Source organism: Vipera ursinii (genome assembly GCF_947247035.1).
Source record: "Vipera ursinii genome assembly, chromosome: 6".
Taxonomy (NCBI): domain Eukaryota; kingdom Metazoa; phylum Chordata; class Lepidosauria; order Squamata; family Viperidae; genus Vipera; species Vipera ursinii.
The window spans coordinates 18963544-18984380 of NC_139515.1; the positions used below are offsets into that span (position 1 = coordinate 18963544).

Below are 20837 nucleotides of genomic sequence, written 5' to 3' on the forward strand. Positions count from 1 at the left end.
GGGTTGGGAACCCCTGCCTTAAGTAACCTGGACCTATGCCATGTTGGGCTTTAAAAGTGATTATCAAACATTTTAAATTGCACCCAGACCAAACATAGCCAGTGCAGCTCATAGATCAGTGGTGTTACATGGGCCACCGTTGGGGCCCCAAGAACTTCCCACACCACTGAACTCTGCAGCAACTGTAGCTTCCAAATGTTCTTCAAAGGTAGCCCCATGTAGAGCTCATTGCAATACTCCAACCATGAGATGATTAGGGCCTGAATGACAGCACGGGGACTCCTGATCCAGGAGAGGCCCCAATTGGTGCACAACCCATAGTTTTAAAGGTTGTGGCCAGCTTTTTAAATTGTATCTTGCAATCTGCTGGTAATCAGCATTTAGCAGTAACAGAAAAGTTAGGACCATTTTGGCAGAGCAGAATCTTGAATTCTTAATCATTCTTAAGTAAAAGCTTAATAGTGCATATGTCTTGACAAGAAATAGCATCTGATTTAGTTTGTCTAAGCTTGGAAACAGTGGCATCAATAACAAACCTCAATGATGTCAGAATAATGACACATACACTACAATATCTTCATACAAACACTACAATATCTTCATACAAACACTACAATATCTTCATACAAACACTACAATATCTTCATACATACACTACAATATCTTCATACAAACATAATGTATTTATGTACATTAACAATGTTACTAATGATAATCTTTTCAAGAACTTTTTAGAATCCGCTTGTGAATATTTTAAGTTACATTAAAATTGTCACTTTATTCAAAGTGGAATGAATGAAACATTACAAATGTTGATTTTCTTTCTTTTTGCTGCTTTCAGGAAGAAAGGATAAAAAAGGAAAAACAAATGCCAAAAAATGAAAAAGATGTTTCTGATACAGTTACTATTGCCACACAAACAAGTTGGTATCATTTTGTTGGAATAATATAAATTGGTTTAGAAGGTACATTTTAAATACTTGTTAATTTTTGCTATATCAAATGGCAAACAAACTATACTTGTTACTTATTTAAAGGGATATGTGTTTTGAAGGTTACTATAATTTTGGAGACATTTCCATATACTGCTTTTTAAAATTCTGTGCACCATAATAAGATGTTCATTAAATTCTATAATTTTGGATATAGTAAATAGAATTCTAACTTGGAATAGACAAGACTGTGACTTTTTCAACCCTCTGCTGAATGAGCATCAGAAACTCGCAGTTAAAAGGATTCTTAGTGGTGAATGTCGTCCAACTCCTTATATCCTATTTGGGCCACCAGGAACCGGCAAAACTGTCACAATTATTGAAGCAATTTTGCAGGTAATAGTGAATTGTAACTGGTTCTTGTCTCTGCTATTTTTAATAATGTTAACTCTTTGTTAAAAATTATTCACCCTTTTTGTTTGGGAATATTCATTGAAGAATGAATACTTATTAATGTGGAAGATAGGAATTGCTGATGGATTTTCTCATCTACAGATAACAGAATTTTAACATGCATGAGAATGCTTTGAAAATAATAAGTACCTTTTCTGTCTAGATTAAAATAACATGAGAATAATTACAGTAATGTGTTTTGAATGCTACTTTGGTACATGCTTTAAAAAGGATGTTACAGGAAATTGTAATTTTTTATGGTGGATCAATATGAAGAAATAAAGCACCAGTGCATAATTGTAGCTTATTGAAATGTTCTGAATATTGTGTTAATGTCTTATCAGTCTTCAGTACAGCTAGTAAATATATGCACATCTAGCATGGAGAGAAAATAATACTGGAATTTTAATTGGTTCAATATAATTCTTAAAAATTACCATGTAACTGTTCACTGTATTAAGAGTGTCAGTTAACAATACAACATATGAATGCTTGTTTTCATCTAATTAGATATATTATAGGTTACCAAGCAGCCGAATATTGGTCTGTGCACCATCAAACAGCGCTACAGATCTTATTTGTTTACGACTTCATGAGAGCAACTTACTAAGACCAGGAGTTATGGTCAGAGTTAATGCAATCAACAGAAATGAAGAGGTAAAATGTATTTAAAAGACTTTCTTTCTCTATGAGTCATTCTGTCTCATTAGACAAATGGTGCATTTTAAGCTCAGAATTAGTTACAACCAATTATTTCATACTTGTTTTAACTGAATAGTGCTTAGTTTTCCAAGTTACTCTGTTACCATCTGTTACTTGCTAATATCTCCTCCTAAATTGTTGAATATGATCTCTCCTGAAAGATTGAATCTTAAATCTTAGGCTCAATAAGTCAGTTTCTACATAAGAAAAGTCAGAGTCAAGATGCAGAAAGGGTTGAGGGAATTTCTCCAAGATTCCCATCAGGACAGAAAGATGTATCAGGTTCTAGTGTTTAATAAAAGAAATGGAGATTTTTCTTTGACGTGGATATTTTCGAAACAATAGAACTTCCAGATGAAATAAATCCTCTGCAGAAACTAGTTCATAATTGCATTACACCTATGCAGTTTGTTGCAGAATCTACTTACAAAGAACAACAGTAAAGAGCTATATGAATATATTGTACAGTTTTAAAACAGCAGATACAAGTTAATGATGTAAGGGATCACTGAGAAATATTGTAACTTCGTGATGTATAAATCAAATTTGTACATAACAACCCTAGGCAGTAAATCGTTAAGTTAAAAACAAAACCTAGTACATAAAAGCAAATGAAATATGATGAAAACAGGGAAATTCACAAACGGCATATATTCCCCTCACCTTCAAGGCCATTTTAAAGTATTGCAGGGTTACACCTACTTGAACTTAGGGCTCTATGTGTGTGCACGTGTATATGTGCGCAAGTGTGTTTCCAGAGAGCAGGTGATGAATAACTTCCTCTAAGCATTTCAACAATGAAAGGTAGAGAACAGTAGAGAAACCAAGTATCTAACAGAATGCAAAGGGGTCAAAATTAAAGCAGAACATAGACAAAAATGTTCTGAGAACTCAGATTTTCAAGAAGGGACATGGTGCTTCAGAGTAAAAATATTTGAGAGGAGGATCTCACTGTTTTCAAAATTAAATTGATAGGATACAAATCAAATTAGGGATGCTTCATTGGTATGAAGAGGCATTGCCTTCCTTTCAGAGTATAATAATATAATAAATATAATAAATAACTCGTGTCTGCAGTTGCAAATGTGTAAACCTAACTGATGATAGGCATATTAATAACGTCCTTCTTTGTATTGGCAGAGTTTTAATGAAGTAATAAAGTTTTACTGCAAAGGTGGAGAAGATATTCATGAAGCATCTCTGTTTCGAATAATTATTGTGACATGCAGCAGCGCAGGAATGTTTTACCAGATAGGAATAAGGTAATGTGTAAGCTTTTCTGACTATTCCAGGAAAAGTAGGATATAAAAATATAAGCAACTTCTTAGAGAGAAGGAAATGAGAGCAAGAAGCTATTACCTGAACTAAGTAAATGGGCAAAAAACTCCCTCCCCAACAGCTGATAAATGGCTGGAGTTACTCCACATGGGAAAAGATCCCAGTAAATAAAGAAGAGGAGTTTCTTTCAAGATTCATATTTATTTATTTTATTTATTTTAATCCCATTTATATCCCACCCTTCTCCGAAGACTCAGGGCGGCTTACAATTTAAGCACAAACCAATGTGCTTAGCAATAGCCTTCATTCTATGTATATGCCTGCTTATTAGGGCTTTTGGGCCCCTCCAGCGGCATTATTACAAAGTCAGCTTATTGCCCCCAACAATCTGGGTCCTCATTTTACCTACCTCGGAAGGATGGAAGGCTGAGTCAACCTTGAGCCTGGTGGGATGCGAACCTGCACTAATTGCAGGCAGCTGGTGTTACTTAAGGAGGCATTAGCCCACTGCGCCACCAAGGCTCATATTGTCATTAAAAATATGTAATAGCCATATATTGCAAGTAAAAGTTCACAGTTAGCTTTATTTCTTGTACTTGAACCTCCAAGTAGAACTTATATAATTGCCACTGTGAGATAAAATGCAGATGTTTACCCATTTGTACTGTAGCTCAGTCATACATTTATACTAGGCTACAATATATCTGAATCTGGATATATTAAGACATTCTCATAATCCCACAATCAAAATTGGATAATTATCATCCCTTGCTATTTTCACATTGAGATTGCACAGTGGCAATTGAAAATACTGTACTATGAACCTCAGTGTTCTTGAAAATATAGTCACTTGTTAAAATCTGTAATGGGCTTAACTGAAAGTAAATACTTTTTGTTTTACCAATGTTACTTAGGTACAATGTTCATTATTTTTTAAAGTGATGTCTCAGAATGCAGAGCATACTACAAGTAGGTCCAATTTTTATTCAACAATATTAGGTTTGGACATTTCACACATGTATTTGTGGATGAAGCAGGGCAGGCAAGTGAACCAGAAAGCCTAATCCCTCTGGGACTGATTTCAGAAGTCACTGGCCAGGTATATAAGTTTTTATTATATCTAATTGATTATATCTAACTGTTTAGGTCTGTTGTGTGGAGATTGTTTGATGTTCTCTAAGGAGGAAAAATTTCTGTTTGTAGATACTGCTTACGAGCTGTTGATCTAATGTGTCTAAAATATATAATATGAACCGTGCCCATTACTAGAAAAACAGCCATGCCTATTTCAAATATCATTCATCCATATTTGCACTGTCACACGTTCAGTTTTCATCCCATATCTCTTAAGTTTTATTTAAAAAGGAAGAGGGAAAACTCTTAATTCATTATGGATGCCAGTGGCTTTCCATAGTCAAGATCTTGCCCATGGCCGTATCATTTATTTGGTGTAAGGGTAGCTTTATCTTTCATATCTGTTTCTTCTCTCTACTATGCCCTTTATTATGTTTTTATCATCTTTTATTTATGTGCAATCCAGTCTTATAGCTCATACCAGTTTACAACAATAAACATAATCAGTACACAAGAAAAACTATACAGCGGTCTATCGAACAGGAGGAGTAAAATAAAAACAGTAATCCTTATCCAGTCACATTAATCATAGGCACTCATGAGTGTAGTTGGCATGGGTCTGAAAATCTCTTCAAAATAGCCTCCATTTTCATTGCCGTACAAAAATTCAAAGCCTGGACAAGACTAGACTTCAGAAAGAACTGTTTCATAAGGAAATGCCTGTTTCTGTAACAGACACACAATAGATTTCCACCAAACTAACCTATTAAAATACCAGGAATAGGTAGCTTCTGCTACCAAATTAGCTCACCATGTAGGATGGTTTTAACTGAAGAAGGCTATGCTGCAGGACCTAGGTACCAAATCATGCTGGTTTTAAAGTTCAAAACTAAAACTCAAATTTGCACTCAGAATCTTGGTGACCAGAACAACCCAGTTTGAACTCTGAGTCTGACGTGGAGGAATCGAGCGGTCTTGAGCATGTTATCTGGACTGAGTTCGACCCTGTTTCCCCCGATGACGTGGACAGGATCATGAGGAGACTGAGCTCCACCACTTGTTTACTGGACCCGTGCCCCTCCTGGCTGGTTTATGCGGCCCGGGAGGAGACACGAGGCTGGTTCCAGGCAGTAATAACTGCTTCCCTGAAGGAGGGTATCTTTCCTGCCGCCTTGGAGGCGGTGGTGAGACCCCTCCTCAAGAAGCCTGCCCTGGACCCGGCTGTTTTAAATAACTACTGTCCGGTCTCCAACCTTCACTTCTTGGCAAAGGTTGTTGAGAGTGTGGTGGCGCATCAGCTTCCTCTGTTCCTGGAGGAAACTGATTATCTTGACCCGTACCAATCGGGTTTCAGGCCTGGGTACAGCACGGAGATGGCATTGGTCGCACTGGTGAATGATCTCTGGCAGGCTCGGGACAGGGGATGTTCCTCTGTCCTAGTCATTTTAGACCTCTCAGCGGCTTTCGATACCATCGACCATGGTATCCTACTGTGGCGTCTCGGGGTTGGGAGTGGGCGGCACTGTTTTATGGTGGTTCTCCTACCTCCTGGGCCGCTCGCAGTCGGTGTTGACGGGATGGCAGAGGTCCGCCCTGAGGTCTCTCGTTTGTGGAGTCCCTCAGGGGTCGGTCCTCTCTCCCCTCCTGTTCAACATCTACATGAAACTGCTGGGCGAGCTCATTCGTGGTTTCGTGGTAGGGTATCATCAGTACGCTGATGATACCCAACTTTTTCTTTCCACCCCGAACCAACCCAGTGATGCACTTGACGTGATGTCCCGTTGCCTGGAGGCAGTCCGGGTTTGGATGGGGAGAAACAGGCTTCATCTCAATCCTGCCAAGACTGAGTGGCTGTGCATACCGGCATCTCGGGTTAGCCAGGCCGTTCCATCATTAATGATGGGGGGTGAGGTGTTACACCCCCGTTGATAGGGCTCACAACTTGGGCGTCCTCTTGGATTCACGGCTCAATTTTGAAGACCATATAGGAGCCGTGACCAGGGGGGCTTTTGCCCAGCTTCGTCTGGTGTGCCAGCTGCGGCCCTATCTGGACCGAGATGCCCTACGCACAGTCACCCATGCGCTCGTGACCTCCCGGCTAGACTACTGCAACGCTCTCTACATGCGGCTGCCCTTAAGGACCACTCGGAGGCTTCAACTGGTGCAGAATGCAGCCGCGCGAGTTGTTACGGGAGTTTCCCGATACTCCCGTGTAACACCTCTTCTCCGTGAGCTGCATTGGCTTCTGGTTGCCCTCCGGGTGAGATTCAAGGTGCTGGTAATGACCTATAAAGCCCTAAATGGCTTGGGTCCGGATTATCTAAGGGAACACCTGCTGCCGGCATCAACTTCCCATCGTCCTGTGCGCTCCCACAGGGAGGGCCTTCTCAGGGTACCGCCGGTTAAGGAATGCCGGCGGGTTATTCCCAGGGGAAGGGCGTTCTCTGTGGGCGCGCCGGCCCTATGGAACCAACTTCCCACGGAACTCAGGACTGCCCCCGACCTTCGCTCATTTCGCCAGGACTTCAAAACTTGGTTCTTAGAGCTGTTTGGCCCAGACTGAGGGGTTTTAATTTAATTTAATTGGGTTTTAGTTTAACTTCAGGGACTGTAATTTAATTAATAGTTTTAATTGATTTTAATTTTGTATACTATGTATTTTAATTTCCCTGTAAACCGCCCTGAGTCCTACGGGAATAGGGCGGTATATAAATTTAAATAATAAATAAATAAATCTTATACAAGTGCAGCGTCTTATACACAGGGAAATAATGGTAACCTCCACAGCCCAAGGCATGCCTGTGTGGGTTGCCATGCCGCCTGGTGCAGGTGTCAAGCCCCTGTGGGCTTGCCACTAATGGGAGGAGGGAGGGGGCAAGATCGTCGGCCGGCCGAAATTCCGGATTTGCCAGCTCAGTTGTTCAGCACTCTTCCGAACAGCTGATCAGTGCTGAGAAACTCGCATGCCAGAGCATCTTATACAAGGGTGCATCTTATAGATGGAAAAATACGGTAATTAAAACTCCTTCATATGATCATGAGGTGCTCATACTACTGAATCCTCAGAAATCTTTCAATCATCTCAACTACTAATGATACAGAGAAATACAGATAGCCCTCGACTGAAAACCACAATTGAGCCCAACATTATTTATTATTATTATTATTATTATTATTATTATTATTATTATTATTATTATTATTATTATTATTATTATTAATTTTATTTGTATACCGCCCTTCTCCCGAAGGACTCAGGGCGGTGAACAGGGCAGTACATGTTAAAAGACAAAATACAAAAATTAAAAGAGATTAAACAAAATGCCCACAACTCTTACAATAGGTTAAAACACATTAAAAGTAATAAAACCCACCCCCCTCCCATCAGGCCAGGCCAGCTTGTTCGAAGAGATAAGTCTTTAGATCGCGCCGGAAGGAGCGCAGGTCGGGCGCCATCCGGAGCACCGGAAGACGGTTCCATAAATCCGGCGCGCCCACAGAGAACGCCCTCCACCTGGGGGCCACCAGTCGGCATTCTTTGACCGGTGGCACCCTGAGGAGGCCCTCTCTGTGGGAGCGTACTGGGCGGAGGGAAGTTGATGCCGGCTGCAGGTGCTCCCCAAGGCATTCCGGACCCATGCCATGTAGGGCTTTGTAGGTCAATACCAGCACCTTGAATCTCACCCGGAGGGCAACCGGAAGCCAATGCAGCTCGCGGAGCAGAGGTGTAACATGGGAGTATCGGGAAACTCCCAGCACAACTCTCGCGGCTGCATTCTGTACCAGTTGGAGGCTCCGAGTGGTCTTCAAGGGCAGCCCCATGTAGAGAGCGTTGCAGTAGTCCAAACGAGAGGTCACGAGCACATGAGTGACTGTACGTAAGGCATCCCGGTCTAAATAGGGCCGCAACTGGCGCACCAGGCGAACCTGGGCGAAGGCCCCCCTAGTCACAGCTACTATTTTTTATTTTTTTATTTTTATTATATTTTTATTATATTTTTATTTTTATACCGCCCTTCTCCCGAAGGACTCAGGGCGGTGTACAGGGCAATAAATATAAAAAACAGAATACAAAAGTTAAAAAACCATTAAATATAATGCCCAAATTTAAAATTTAAAACAATAATTAAAAACATATTAAAACCCCAACCCTAACCCATCAGACCAGGTCAGATTGCTCAAATAAATACGTTTTTAGATCACGCCGGAAGGTCTTCTAAAGAAAGCTGTGAATCTAGGAGGACTCCCAAGTTGTGAGCCCTATCTACGGGGGGTAATAACTCTCCCCCCATAGAAAGAGATGGGATATCCTGAATATCCCGAGATGCCGGTACGCACAGCCACTCAGTCTTGTCAGGGTTGAGTCAAAGCCTGTTCCTCCACATCCAGACCCGAACCGCCTCCAGGCAGCGGGACATCACGTCGAGGGCATCACTGAGCTGGTTTGGGGTCGAAATAAAAAGCTGGATATCATCAGCATACTGATGATACCCAACTCCAAAACCACAAATGATCTCACCCAGCGGTTTCTTGTAGATGTTGAACAGGAGAGGCGAGAGGACCGACCCCTGAGGGACTCCACAAGCGAGAGGCCTCGAAGTCGACCTCTGCCCCCCTGCCAACACCGACTGCGAACGTCCCAGGATATAGGAGGAGAACCACTGAAAAACCATGCCTCCCACTCCCAATCCCCTGAGGCGCCGCAGCAAGATACCATGGTCGATGGTATCGAAAGCCGCTGAGAGGTCTAATAGGACTAGGACAGAGGAATATCCCCTGTCCCGAGCCCTCCAGAGATCATTCACCAGAGCGACCAATGCCGTCTCCGTGCTGTACCCGGGCCTGAAGCCCGATTGGTATGGGCCTAGATAATCCGCTTCATCCAGAACCAGAGGGAGCTGATGCGCCACGACGCTCTCAACAACCTTCGCAAGAAAGCGAAGGTTGGAGACCGGATGAAAGTTATTTAACACAGCTGGGTCCAAGGCAGGCTTCTTGAGGAGAGGTCTCACCACCGCCTCCTTCAAGGCGGCGGGGAAACTACCCTCACTCAAAGATGCAGATATAACCGCCTGGAACCAGCCTCGTGTTCCCTCCCGGGCCGCATAAACCAGCCAGGAAGGGCACGGATCCAATAAACATGTGGTGGAGCTCAGCCTCCCCATAATCCTGTCCACTTCCTCAGGTGTCACAGGATCGAACTGATCCCAGATAACATCGACAAGACCACCCGTGTCCCAATCGTCAGACTCTGCCCAGTCAGAGTCCAAACCGGTCCGAATCCGAGCGATTTTGTCCGACAGATGTTGACTAAACTCCTCAGCACGACCCTGCAAGGGATCCTCCCTCACCTCCTGATTAAGGAGGGAGCTGGTCACCCTAAACAGGGCGGCCGGGCGATTATCTGAGGACGCGATAAGGGTAGTGAAGTGGTTAGACCTCGCCACCCTTATCGCTGCGAGATAAGACCTAATACAGGTTCTTAGTCGCAATCGGTCGGATTCGGATCGGCTGGACCTCCAACGGCTCTCTAGGCCCCGTCTCCGACGCTTCATCTCCCGGAGCTCCGCAGAAAACCATGGAGCCCGCTGGGATCTGCACCGGGTTAGGGGCCGCAAGGGTACAACTCGGTCAAGTGCCTCCGTGGCTGCCCTTTCCCAGGCTTCCACTAAGGCATCCGCCGAGCTGTGAGCAAAGGAGGCAGGTGGGGACCCCAGCGCTGCCTGGAACCTTTCAGGGTCCATTAAGCGCCTGGGGCAGAACCATCTAGTTGGCTCAACATACCCACGGTGTGTTGCTAAGTAAAACAGTTAAGTATGTTTGACCCCATTTTACAGCATTTCTTGCCACAGTTGTTAAATGAATTTCTGCAGTTGTTAAATTAAGTAAAATGGTTGTTAAGTGGATCTGGCTTTCTCACTGCTTGACAGAAGGTTGCAAAAGGTGATCAGCACGACTCTGCGACACTGCGACACTGCAGCCATCATAAACGCATGCCAGTTGCCAAGCATCGGGATTTTTGATCATGTGACCATGGGAATGCTGCAGTGGTCATAAGCGTGAAAAACTGTCATAAGTCACTTTTTTCAGTGCTGTTATAACACCAAACAGTTACTAAAGAAATGGCTGTGAGTCGAGGATTACCTGTTACTTGCCCATTACAGCACTGGTCATAGGTTTGATCCTACAGCCCTAAGAATGCTCTTTCCTTCCATTCTGGAGATAAGAGGAAAGTCACCTGTTTTTAAAAGTGCTTATTATCCCACAGCATTCCGCTTTCTATACTTCAGGATATGGCCAGAAAGTTGTTCTCTCCTACTCTTACTGTCAAAAGAGGAGGAGAAAGGAATATTCCTTCCTTGTTGCCTACTTCTCTCCCTACCTGGGCAAGTGTGGATTTCCCATCTTCCTTCCTCTTCTCCCTTCACTGGTCCTCCATTCTTGTGAAAGAGCATCTGCCCCACCCAGGGCAACACGGGAGGCGTTAACTGTGGCTGCTGTTGTTGAGGGAGGTGTGGATGTAAAGGAAGTTGTAATGACAGGAGAGGAACTGGGAGAATGATGGATCTGCAACTGACTATAGGGAGAGAAGAAGGGATTGGGGAAAGCAAGGGAAGCTACAGGCAAGGAGATTGGCAAAGTGGGAAGGTATTCCACGAAGTTAGGCTTTCTCTACACCAAAGCAACTGTCAGTACTGGCTGGTGGTGAGATTCTGGTCTCTTAACGGAAATAGCCGAGAGTTAAAGAGCCTTTCAGCAAGATAGGAAAGAGTGGTCCTGCAGCATCTCTTATTGACAAGGTTACCAGTCTCCTCTTCTGGTGACACAATTACACAGGAGTTGTTGTTTTTTTCCCTATTTCTCCAGCGAAGACACTAAATACCTTCATCCAGCCTCAGTTTGCCACAGATGATAGAACTTCTGCCGAGAGTGTTTGTCTTTTGTATGGAGTGCTTCTGGACCAGATGAAGCCTGGAGAATGAGTTACTAGATATTTCTACTATATAAACTAACAAGATTATTCCTCTCCTTTCTATATACTGTTTGTTATAGTAATAAAAATGGATAAAATTTAAAAATCACATCAGAGTATCTCTTAGTCAATAGCAATCTGCCTGCTAGTTAAATCTTATAGAAGGCATTGTGAGCTTTTGATCCACTTGAGCCTTGAACAGCCGTATTGGTGGAAATATTGGTTCTAAGTGAAAACCTGGAGATGCTGCCTTGGGAAGGTTATGCTTCTTTTTATTCAAATGCAATAGTAAATACAATGTCCTACTTTGGATATGGATAACTATTTTTTTATTTAAAAAAAATAGAAATGGGTATTACTTCTGTATTGATGGCATCTGTCTCCCAAGTTTTTGTTATGTAATTCATGAAGAGCATTATATGAAATGCAAGTTGTCACATTTTTTTAAAAAAATGTTCTGTATCTGAAGATCATACTTTCAGGGGATCCCATGCAACTAGGTCCAATAATAAAATCTAAGCTTGCAACACTTTATGGATTAAACATCTCTTTGTTGGAGAGGCTGATGCATCGCCCTTTGTACCTGCGAGATGAGGATGCTTTTGGTCCTTGTGGATCATACAATCCTATGTTGGTAAGTGAAATGTGGGAATAGAGTGATCAAGAGCTGACAGATTCTTTGTGTGGAAGTTTCCTAAATCTAAGACATTTGTATCAAATTGCTGTTAATATAGCAAATTTGTGTGTATTGTGAATTTTGATTAAATTTAGAGCTGCAGTATATGGACTTCCATATGAAGGAGCCCTAGTGGCACAGTGGTTAAAGTGTAATATTGCAGGGAAAGTCTGCCCACAGCCTGGAATTTGATTATGATGGGGCTCAAGATTGACTCAGGCTTCCATCCTTTTGAAGTCGATGAAATGAGGATTCAGATTGTTGGGGGCAATATGCAAATAATGCTTCTACATTGTAAACCACCCAGAGAGTCCTCTAAAGCACTATGGGGTAGTATATAAGCCTAAATGCTATTGTTGTGGCTATTCTTCAGCTGTAATTGACTACTTTAAATATATTTAAGATAACCTTTATTTTTGGATCAATTTTCAGGCTGTTTGCCATTATAACTTTAAACCACTAAATCATGTAATGGGAGACATTAACTAATCACCTTTTGGAAGCAATGTTTCTGTTCCTCAGACCTGAACAACTTGTGAGTCAGTCTCACATGTACACAAGTTAGCAAAAACTAGTACCATATAAAACATCTTGTGCAGCTGAATGACAGGGACTACTAATTGTGAATAGAGAACAAGATACAACCAACACAACTTTCAGTAGTTGGATCTGGTTCTCTCTTTGCTACTCCCATGTATTGTGGTATTAATATTGTTGAAGTCAAGAGAAATCCAGAGGAGCACACAGTTGTGGGTCTGACTGATGCTCTGAAAGCCCTCCCTTCACCTTTTAACTAATTTTAAGAGTGTTTTATCATCTTTTGCTTCCTTTTAAATGTTTTAACTTTTCTGTTGTGTTTAAACTGCCCAGAGTCCCTCTCTGAGAGAGAGGGGTTGTTCAGAAATGTGAAAAATAAATAAATATATATTTTCAAGCTTAATTACTAATGGAGGTTGAGTTCACAATTGGATAGACTTCTTTATGTTAGTATAGGAAAGTCAGTGATGTGGATGAATCCATGTGTTTGCATGATGAGTGAGAGAGAGAAATGGTGGCTTCCTTTTTTAGTTCCACATATTTATTTATTTATTTATTTATTTATTTATTTATTTATTTATTTATTTATTTGGTTTATATACCGCCCTATTCCCAAAGGACTCAGGGCGGTTTACAAGGCAAAATTTAAAAACAATCCAATATAAAATTAAAATAAATTAAATTAAGTCTAGCCGCAAAAATTAAATCACAATTTAAAAACATTAAACCCCTCAGTCCAGACCAGATAGCTCAAAGAGCCAGGTTTTTAGGTCCCGGCGAAATGAACGACGGTCGGGGGCAGTCCGGAGTTCCGTTGGCAGTTGATTCCATAGGGCAGGCGCGCCCACAGAGAACGACCTCCCCCTGTGGATCGCCCGTCGGCAATCCTTGACCGGCGGTACCCTGAGGAGACCCTCCCTGTGGGAGCGCACAGGACGATGGGAAATTGACGCTGGCAGCAGGTGCTCCCTTAGATAATCCGGGCCCATGCCATTTAGGGCTTTATAGGTCATCACCAGCACCTTGAATCTCACCCGGAGGGCAACCGGAAGCCAATGCAGCTCGCGGAGAAGAGGTGTTACATGGGACTATCGGGAGACTCCCATCACAACTCGCGCGGCTGCATTCTGCACCAGCTGAAGCCTCCAAGTGGTCCTCAGGGGCAGCCCCATGTCTAGCTGGGAGGTCACAAGCGCATGGGTGACTGCGTAGGGCATCTCGGTCCAGATAGGGCCGTAACTGGCGCATCAGGCGAACCTCGGCAAAAGTCCCCCTGGCCACGGCTCCTATATGATCTTCCAAACTGAGCCGTGAATCCAGGAGGACACCCAAGTTGCGGGCCCTATCAACGAGGGGTAACACCTCACCCCCCATAGTTAACGATGGAAAAGATTGGTTAGTCTGAGATGCCAGTATGCACAGCCACTCAGTCTTGGCAGGATTGAGACGAAGCCTGTTTCTCCCCATCCAAACCCGGACCGCTTCCAGGCAACGGGACATCACGTCGAGGGCATCACTGGGTTGGTTCGGGGTGGAAAGAAAAAGCTGGGTATCATCAGCGTACTGATGATACCCCACCCCGAAACCACGAATGAGCTCACCCAGTGGCTTCATATAGATGTTGAACAAGAGGGGAGAGAGGACCGACCCCTGAGGAACTCCACAAACAAGAGGCCTCGGGGCGGACCTCTGCCCTCCCGTCAACACTGACTGCGAGCGGCCCAGGAGGTAGGAGGAGAACCACTGTAAAACAGTGCCCCCCACTCCCAACCCCCTGAGACGCCGCAGTAGGATACCATGGTCGATGGTATCAAAAGCCGCTGAGAGGTCTAATAGGACTAGGACAGAGGAACAACCCCTGTCCCGAGCCCTCCAGAGATCATTCACCAGCGCAACCAATGCCGTCTCCGTGCTGTACCCGGTCCTGAAGCCCGATTGGTATGGGTCCAGATAATCAGTTTCCTCCAGGAACAGAGGGAGCTGAAGTGCCACCACGCTCTCAACCACCTTCGCAAGAAAGCGAAGGTTGGAGACCAGACAATAGTTGTTCAAAATAGCTGGGTCCAGGGCAGGCTTCTTGAGGAGGGGCCTCACCACCGCCTCCTTCAAGGCGGCAGGGAAGGTACCCTCCCTCAAGGAAGCAGTTATTACTGCCTGGAACCAGCCTCGTGTCTCCTCCCGGGCTGCATATACCAGCCAGGAGGGGCACGGGTCCAATAAACACGTGGCGGAACTCAGTCTCCTCATGATCCTGTCCACCTCATCTGGGGTCACAGGATTGAATTCACTCCAGGTAACATTCTCTAGACCGCTCGATTCCTCCCCGTCAGTCTCTGCCCAGTCAGAATCCGAATCTGAGCGATTTTGTTCGTCAGATGATAGCTAAACTCCTCGGCTCGCCCCTGCAAGGGCTCCTCCTTCACCTCCTGATTAAAGAGGGAGCGAGTCACCCTAAACATGGCGGCCGGGCGATTATCTGCGGATGCGATGAGGGCAGCGAAGTAATTAGACTTCGCTGTCCTCATTGCCGCGAGATAAGACCTTGTAAAGGTTCTTAACCGCAACCAGTCAGACTCAGACCGGCTGGATCTCCAACAGCTCTCTAGACCTCATCTCCGACGCTTCATCTCCCGGAGCTCCACAGAAAACCAAGGAGCCCACCGGCATCTGCGCCAGGTCAGGGGTCGCAAGGGTACAACACGGTCGAGCGCCTCGGTGGCAGCCCTTTCCCAGGCATCCACCAAGGCGTGAGCCGGGCTGTGAGCGAGGGGGATAGGTATAGACCCAAGCGCCGTCTGGAACCGTTCCGGATCCATTAGGCGCCTGGGGCGGAACCACCTGGTCGGTTCCGCAGCCCAGCAGCGGGTTGTGACATAGTGGAAGACCAACCGCAGGAGGTGATGATTGAACCATGACAGAGGGACAATAGTTGGCGAGCCCCCTCCCAGATCATCAAACCACTGCCCAGATAAGAAAACTAGGTCGAGAGTGTGTCCTCCCCCATGAGTCGGACCCTGAATTACTTCGATCAGGTCCATGGCTGTCATGGAGGCCATGAACTCCCGGGCCAACTCAGACGACCCTCCCAGAGAAGGCAGGTTAAAGTCGCCCAGAACTATAAGTCTGGGAAACTCAACCGTCAACCCTGAGAGGACGTCGAGAAGCTCGGGCAGGGCCGTTGCTACTCAGCTGGCCGCCAGGTATGTTAGCAACAAGCCCAACAGCCCCAGGGCCACACCTCAGGAGGAGGGATTCACTCCCGCCTATCTGTACAATAGTGGTCTCCCGCGGACATAAGGTCTCCCGTATAACTACCGCCACCCCACCACCCCTGCCCTGAGCCCGTGGCCGATGTAACACACAGAAACCTGGAGGGCAAAGCTCAGTCAGAGGGACACCTTCCTCTGAGCCCAACCAGGTTTCTGTAATGCATGCCAGATCCGCATGTTCCTCCTCGATCAAATCACGGACGAGGGGAGCCTTGTTCACAACGGATCTGTCATTAAAGTACACCAGCCTGAGCTCAGGGGCCTGATCCCTCTCACCCCCGGATAAATGGGTACCAACTGGAGGGTCGGAGCACGCCACCGCTTGAAGACAGCGGGGGTGCGATCCCAGGTGTTGATATGGCCCTCCGTGTAACCGCCTGCTGCCGTTCCCAATATGACTGATACTCAGAATGTGACTGAAAACAATGTCCTCTTGATGTCCTAAATATAACCTAGTGGGGAGCCATTTAGAGTTCCTCAGGGATTCTGTCTCACTTTACAGAATTGGACTCACCTATCAACATGTTAATGCTTCCGAATATAGCTGTATTCCTTCTCATGCTATGGTGTTGGTTCTATGCTTGCAGATTACAAAGCTTGTGAAGAATTACAGATCACATGGCGCATTGCTTGCATTGCCATCCAAGCTATTTTATCATAAGGAACTAGAAGTCTGTGCTGATCCTTCAGTGGTAAACTCTTTGTTGGGGTGGGCGAAGCTGCCAAAGAAAGGCTTTCCACTGATTTTTCATGGAATAAGGGTATGTAAACAAATCAATTCTTTGTTGCATTATACTTAAAATTAGATTGATTTTAGAAATCTCAGACATACGCAAAGGTATGTAAATCAATAAGCATATCACATTATTTAGATTGTGATACCATGTAGTTTGAATACAAGAAATTTAACATAAATGTTCCTTTTCTTTATAATTTTATGTATTGTGATTTATCTTTGCAAGAGAATTTTACAATCTGCTGTTCCATTTTGGGAAAACCACACTGAGGGCTCTTGGGGCATGACATAATAACAGTTTTAATTTTGCTTCTAGGTGCTTAAAAGAATTGTGTAAAAACCAGACACAAGAAGAAACTAATTAGCTTTCTACCTTCACACATTTCATCTTAAGAATAATGAAAATATAACAATGTCACTCTGCTGATGAAAACTGTTTTCATTAATTTGTGAATGAAGATTAGGTTCTAGAAAGGATGAGGACAAATACTTAAATTAAAAACTTTCTGGAGAGAAACATAAGTGATAAATGCTTAACTGTATCCTATTTTTCATTGGTTGAACTTACAGCTGATTTTTTAAAAAATTGCTTTAGCACCCAAATCCTTCTAAAAAAGGGAAGATATATTCAAAGACTACATAATTTGATAGAGGCCACATAGAAGTAGAACAAGGGGGAAGTGATCATCATCAAAAGATAACAATGTATGAATACAGAGTAAAGCCACTTTTTCTTAAATCTACTCTTTTTATATTCACCTCCACAACCATTCTATTTACTCACTAAACCATCAATTTCATTTTGCTGAAAATTATGAGGCATTAGGGAGGGGTCTGTACAAAGAATTTGGAGAAACGTACAGAATATATATTACATTTTTATTGTTGGGAGCCTACAAATTATCCAGAATAAATTAGAAATGGCTGCAGAGAATGTATTCCTTTTAGCAAAGAACAAATAACTATTACTGTTCAAATTCTGAACTGCTAATGATGCCCCATAAAATCTTAATTTTAAGGACCAGTTCTTCTATAGAAACTTCCATATACTAAAATCCATTCAAAGAGGGTTTTTTTCTGTAATGAATGACTTAAAGCCCTTTTTTAAATTGCCCCAAAGCTACAGTGGTATGTTCAGTCACTATTGTATAGAGTCTCCTCAGGATGATTTTGGAACAGCTCTGGTTATTAAATGCCTGTTTGGACATTTTATTATTAACATAAGCACTGTGAAAAGAGAGTTAAGTATTTGAAATAATATTTTTTTCTGTGTTTTTCATTTCTTGCCTTGCTAACCTCAGGGTATGGAAATGCGTGAAGGCTGCAATCCTTCTTGGTTCAATCCTATAGAAGCAGTTCAAGTGATGCGCTACTGTTGCCTTCTTGTTAAAGGCATCAGCTGTTCAGTATCAGTAAAAGACATTGGAGTAATTGCACCTTATCGAAAACAGGTATATCTAATCCAGCTTCTTATATTTCTTTGGGTATTTTTAATTGCATTGTATATTTTGATGCTAATATGTTTGTTACATTATTGGACTGTAAATGTGAATACTAACAACATCTTTTTGGGGTGTGTTAAAGAGATACGGTATTCCTGAATCTCCTCATTGATAAACCAAGGGCTTTGAAGTTCCCATGATATATTTTTCAGCTTCCCAGATTGAAAATAATTTTACAAGAATTTATTCATTATATCAAGCTGATTTTTTCACCTAAAAGGCAGTTTAAAAAACAATGTTAGAAAACTTAAATTGGATATTTCGGAATATTTTGAACAGCACCATGAAAAACAAGTTGGATTATTTTTTTAGATGCAGAGAAAGCTTCTGATAGTTTGAACTGGACATTCTTATTTCAAATTTTGAAATATATCTACTTTGGGGAGAATTTTATAAAATGAATAAAATCTATTTATACGTTACAGAAGACATAAACAATTGTTAATGGAGATTTATCTATACCCTGTGAGAAACAAAAAGGAACAACACAGAGTTGTCTATTGTCTCCTGCTTATTTTAGCTTTAGAAATCTTAGACAAAAACAAGAGGTTTTAAGAATGTAAAGATTAAAGAAAAAATATAAATTAAGAGCTTTTGCAGGCAATCAGTGCAAAAGATAGTGTCAGCTGTTTTCCCCAGCTTGATGTCGTTGGCATGTTTGATGATTTCCCCCTACTATTCCTCATCTAAATCATTTATGAAAATTTTGAAGTGTACTGCACCCAGTGCTTTTTTTGTAAAAGAAAAAGGTGCCGGAACTCACACATGTCATACAACCTGCCTTGCCTACCCTACAAGGTTCCATCCAAAAAAGGTGCCGGAACTCCGTTCTGAGCGTTCTATGAGAAAAAAAGCCCTTATTGCACCTAAGACAGAACCTAGTACTAGTGCATTGCATGCTTCCCTCCATGTAGATATTGTTCCATTGAGGACTATTTGCTGAGTGCAGTTGGTCAGCCAATTGTAAATCCATCTGATGGGTAGTACTGTATAAACCACCTTGTTTACAAAATTTACATTGTTTCCCAGAGTAGTTAAAGTTGGTGAATGACCAATGTGGTTCACATTTTATTTTTAGGAAAAAAAATATCGACAAATAATATCAAAACTGAGCTCAGTAAAAATGATTTTTTTACTGAGACTAACTAAAAAATAGTTTTGAAAAGTGTACTGAGAAAATTGTTTCTTCAGAAGTATAATACCAGTGCCTCAAGTGGAGGATCATAATGATAGACATTGATCTGAAGATGTTTTAATGTGCAGCCTGGCTTTATTTAGCTCAGTTTTTCTCACACATAAAAGATATGCATAGTCTTCTAAAAAGTGAAAAATACATGTTTACAAAAGTGTGTTTCCCTGTCCAAGACAATCCTTGATAGTTGATAGAAGATACTCTTTCCAATTTTAGAATAATTTGATAAACATGAAAAAACAGAAAAAATAGTGGATAATTAAAGGTAAAGGTTCCCCCGCACATGCATGCTAGTTGTTTCCGACTCTAGGGGCCGATGCTCGTCTCCGTTTCAAAGCCGAAGAGCCAGCGCTTGTCTGAGGACGTCTCCGTGGTCATGTGGCCGGCATGACTAGACGCCAAAGGCGCACGGAACACTGTTACCTTCCAACCGTAGTGTTCCCTATTTTTCTACTTGCATTTTACGTGCTTTCGAACTGCTAAGTTGGCAGAAGCTGGGACGAGTAACAGGCGCTCACTCTGTTACGCGGCACTCGGGATTCGACCCGCCAAACTGCCGACCTTCTGATCGACAAGCTCAGCGTCCTAACCCACTGAGCCACCGCGTCCCTAGTGGATAATTACACCAAGAAAAATAGGCCTTATTTGAAGATCTGCAATTAATTTATTCATTTTAAGTACATTTAAATTCAGATTGCTTTCAATAAACTTCCATATTTTCTAACTCAAATTGTAGTAAAGTAGTACCAATGAGATAACTATTCTAAAATTTCAAAAGTACAATTCAGAATTGACTTGTTTAGCTGTTTCAAAACCTGACTCATTTTAATCAAATCATGATGTTATTTTTTGAGTCCAGTGCTTTCTGTGAAATAATATGTATCATTATTTTTAGGTAGAAAAAATCACAGTTCTCTTACGCAGTGTGGACCTAGCAGATATTAAAGTTGGCTCAGTGGAGGAGTTTCAGGGACAAGAATTCCTAGTGATCATCATATCAACAGTACGTAGTGAAGTGCTACTTGTATATGTGGTATTCAGAGGCTAACATCACCACCCCCCAAGTTAGCAAGTTGAAGTAGAATAAAGTGCATGTGTAATTGACTAGTAAAGCTCAGGACAGGTAGATTTTTAAAAAATATATATATATTTTTACATGTCAATACTTTTTATTAGTTTATAATATAAAATACAAAAGTACAAAAGCAAATAATAGGAAAAATGGAGGGAAAAGGGAAAGGTGTAGAAAAGAAGGGAAAGCAAAAGAAAAGCCATTGACTTGTGACTCTATATTGCAGTAGGATAAGATAGTAAGATTGAACCTCAACATTTTACTTTTACATAATAGTATAAACTAGCCATTTCTATAACAACAGATCTATCTAATCAATAAAACCCAAATCAAAGTTTAATTTTTTTTCCACCTCAAGCACAAAATCCAGATGGGGTTGTTTCCAAGTAGAAACAAAAATGATTGTGTTTTTTTCTTTTATACCTTCCCACCGTAGTGGTC

General features: G+C 42.4%; 1 protein-coding gene across 1 annotated transcript in view; it reads left to right on the forward strand.

Moving 5' to 3' along the window:
• The window catches only part of MOV10L1 (Mov10 like RNA helicase 1), a gene marked incomplete at both ends in the record, with an annotated part of 50673 nt that overhangs the window by 27341 nt on the left and 2495 nt on the right, over nt 1–20837 (forward strand). The window contains 7 exons of the mRNA XM_083366630.1: nt 1896–2042; nt 3228–3349; nt 4365–4464; nt 11882–12046; nt 16482–16586; nt 17932–18081; nt 20220–20327. Of these exons, the coding sequence (XP_083222756.1) occupies nt 1896–2042; nt 3228–3349; nt 4365–4464; nt 11882–12046; nt 16482–16586; nt 17932–18081; nt 20220–20327 (897 nt within the window). The remainder of the gene's footprint in view (nt 1–1895; nt 2043–3227; nt 3350–4364; nt 4465–11881; nt 12047–16481; nt 16587–17931; nt 18082–20219; nt 20328–20837) is intronic.